At 35.9% G+C, this 3,463-nt stretch overlaps 1 protein-coding gene across 1 annotated transcript; it reads right to left on the bottom strand.

Moving 5' to 3' along the window:
- Nucleotides 1-402: 402 nt before the first annotated feature.
- On the bottom strand, nt 403-1,314 carry LOC115526369 (olfactory receptor 4C11-like). The gene has a single exon (XM_030333780.1). It carries the CDS (start codon nt 1,309-1,311, stop codon nt 403-405), a length of 909 nt encoding a protein of 302 aa, XP_030189640.1. The 5' UTR covers nt 1,312-1,314.
- Nucleotides 1,315-3,463: the final 2,149 nt, after the last annotated feature.

Here is a 3,463-nt window from a genome sequence, read left to right as displayed (position 1 = left end):
GTAAAGAATTGGTGTGTGCACACACATAAACACACACACACAATCATTCTGTCAATAGTCAGTATATTTTTTTCTGAAGACAAATTGTACAAGAAGAGAAATTATCATGTGAATATGGCCAGCTATCAAAAGAATTTAACTGAGAGCCAGCCCAGGATGTTCACAATGGTTATGGGTGTTAAGTAATCCTATTTTAATACCATCCTCTCTGAATAAAGGATGTGTATTTATTCGTACTTATTCATAATAATTCAATTAAATATATAAAATATTAGTGAAATTAACATTTCCTAATGGATTTTTCCCACAATGAGAATAATTCATCTTGCCTGTCCATGAAGGAAAACCAAGCTGTCAAGGAAAAATACATTAGAATCCCTGAATATCCTATATCCAAAGAAGTCATTCTTTGTTACACCATAATTTCTTCATGGCTTTTTTCACTTCCATATTCCTCAGAGTATAGATCAGAGGGTTGAGCAGGGGCGTCCCAATTGTATAAAACACAGCCACCATTTTGTCTATTGGAAATGTAGCTGGGGGGCGTGTGTATATGAATATGCATGGACCAAAAAATAAGACAACCACAATAAAGTGGGAGGTGCAGGTGGAAAGGGCTTTTCGCCTTCCTTCAGCACTGTGGTTACGCAGAGAGTACAAGATGACAACATAGGAGGTAAGCAGGATTATGAAACTCACCGTGCATATGGTTCCACTGTTGGAAACAAGTAGCAAATTTGTCACATAAGTGTCCATGCAGGCAAGTTTCAACAAGGGCTGCAAGTCACAGAAATAGTGGTCAATCTCGTTGGGGCCACAGAAAGGCAATCTCAAAGTCAGGAAAATTTGTGCCAAAGAGTGGATACAAGATGCCACCCAGACTAGAATCACCAAAATGCTGCAGACGTGCCGGTTCATGATGGTTGTGTATCGCAAGGGCTTACAAATGGCTACATAGCGATCTAAAGCCATGAGGATGAGCACCAAGATTTCCATGCACCCAAAGAAATGGAATGTAAAGACCTGAATCATGCACTCATTGTAGGAAATGGTCTTCTTTTGAGAAAGGGCATCCACAATCAATCTGGGGGCTGTGGTTGTAGAGAAGCAGGTGTCAGCAAAAGACAGATAGAATAGGAAGAAGTACATGGGAGTCCCAAGGGTCCTGCTTGTTTTGATAGTCACTACAATGAGAAAGTTCCCCAACAGTGTCGCAAGGTAAAAGATCAAGAAGACCCCGAATACTGCCTTCTGCTTTACTGGATCCTGTGTCAGCCCAAGGAGAATGAATTCAGTCACACTGCTATTCATCGTAATACTACTGGCTGAAAGTAAGGTGCAGTTGAGGACAAGGGCTGAATCTGCAAAGAGAAGAAAAGAAGTGACAGCTTGGGAAGATCGGTGGGCTGAACTATGAATGCCTTGCTTTTTCTCCATGTTATGTTACCTCTGACTGCCTTCAATCCTCTATGACTCTTGGTAAATCAGCAGATGCCCAAGCCTCTCCCAGATCTATCTGTCGATTCAGAAGCTAACTGCCTTGGATCAACAAAGCCTTTGCATTTGGGGAGGTAAAATTAAATGTCCTTAAAAAATTCTGATTCCCACCAAGACTGAAAACTGCAGAACTTGAACTGTCCTTGGGCAAGTGACTTCACTGTCTCATAATTTAGCTTTCAAGTGAAAAAGGGAGTGCAAATATTTGCCTTACCTGATCCTGAGTTTTCTTAAGAATTAAAAGATTGTGTATGCACACAGATACACATATAGGTGATATCTATGTGCTTTGACATAAAAAAAAATTCTATTCCACTATGATTAAGCACTCATATCATTGGAGAATCCCTCTGGAAGAAAATATTCTCTGTTCAGTTCACTCATTTAAGTCCCTGACCCCTTCATCTCTGATCCCATCTGTATCTTGGATGTGATATGCTTTACAAAAGTCTGTTTTGACAATCTTTTACTTACACCTCTCATGTTCAATGTCAGCTTCTCTGATGTCATTAAAAACAAATGTCAGGACAACTTTGTGGTTGGAATAATTGAGGAAACTGTTTACCCTCTTGACTGTACTGTGGGACTAAACTCAGAATATTGAGCATCTCTGCCTATGAATTCAACATGCTATAAAATTCCTAATGATGCCTATAATCTAAATAGGCATCAGAGATGTTACTCAGAGATGTTCATTTTACCCTGAAGTCATCAGCATGCTTCTAAAAATTTCATCTGAAAAGTATCCCATAATTCCAACATACTATGTTATGATTGTTCTATTTCAAGTATTTGTTCATAACATGTTGAGTTTTCACTGAAATCATCATATAATATCATTTTGTGTCCTCATTTTGACTTGGGATTATTATAACACTTCTTCCCATGTTATTATACTTATCATTAGTTTACCTGTTAATTATGTGACATTGTATAAAGCTTTTTAAGTGGCATCTCTTTGATCATTTGTCTTTTGAGATATTTATATCGCTTCCAATTTTGACTCACACAGATAACAACTTAATTTCCCAAGTATGACGCCGCTGTCCCAAATGCTAGGGATTATCATTGCTGTTGACAATTATTAAAAACGTTTTTCAATATTTTGTGTACATTTATTAACTATATTTTATTATGAAATAATTCATGATTGTCATTAATTATTCCAAGTATACAGAAGAATGAAAGAAAATTTAAAAGCTGTCTCCAAATTATTGTATCTATAATCCTACTCTTTGGAAATAACTATTGGTTTTCTTATATGTCTTTTAAGAAACGTTCTCTAAGTATATTTATATTTGTGTTTATCTCCACATCTTTTTACTATATACACATATGGTCAATATTTCAAGGTTCATGATTTTTCAGAAGAGCTCACCTTACACATATGGTCAATATTTCAAGGTTCATGATTTTGCAGAAGATGCAAACAAACAAAAAAGGTTATTTTATGACATGATCTTATTCTCTCACTTGGTTAGTAGAAAAAAATTGCATTTTGTTATATACATACACGTTTTTATCACCAGCCACATGTTACATTTTTACTATGTTTTTTTTTACATGTTTACTACATTTTTTAATGAAAATATTGCTCTTACGAGAATTTTTTTATGTTTGTTCAGTTCATATTTTGTAATGTTGATATTTTATCTAGGATGGCTATTCATCAAGAAAATAACTACATTTCTTGGTCAAGAACACAGTGGCTCCAGTCAGATGTCTTGGGTTTAAATCCCAGCTCCACTTTTTACTAGCTGGGGAAAGCTACTTTAACATAACATAAAATACTTCTTCTTAATGATTTTTGAGTTTTAAGATACATGTAGATGAAATCATTCATTATGTAAGGGACTATGTGGTTGGTATTAGAAGAATAGAAACCATCTGCAGAGAGAAGTGTAAAAATTCCTAAGAGACAGACGGATCCGTGAAAAACTCCAGATTATGTTAAGGGATGAACTAC

This window comes from Lynx canadensis, chromosome D1 (genome assembly GCF_007474595.2).
Source record: "Lynx canadensis isolate LIC74 chromosome D1, mLynCan4.pri.v2, whole genome shotgun sequence".
Taxonomy (NCBI): Eukaryota; Metazoa; Chordata; class Mammalia; order Carnivora; family Felidae; genus Lynx; species Lynx canadensis.
This window is presented reverse-complemented; position numbering and strand designations above follow the sequence as displayed.

Excerpts from the sequence above, each read along its gene's own strand:
- LOC115526369 (XM_030333780.1), bottom strand. The coding sequence starts at position 1,311 with ATGAATAGCAGTGTGACTGAATTCATTCTCCTTGGGCTGACACAGGAT.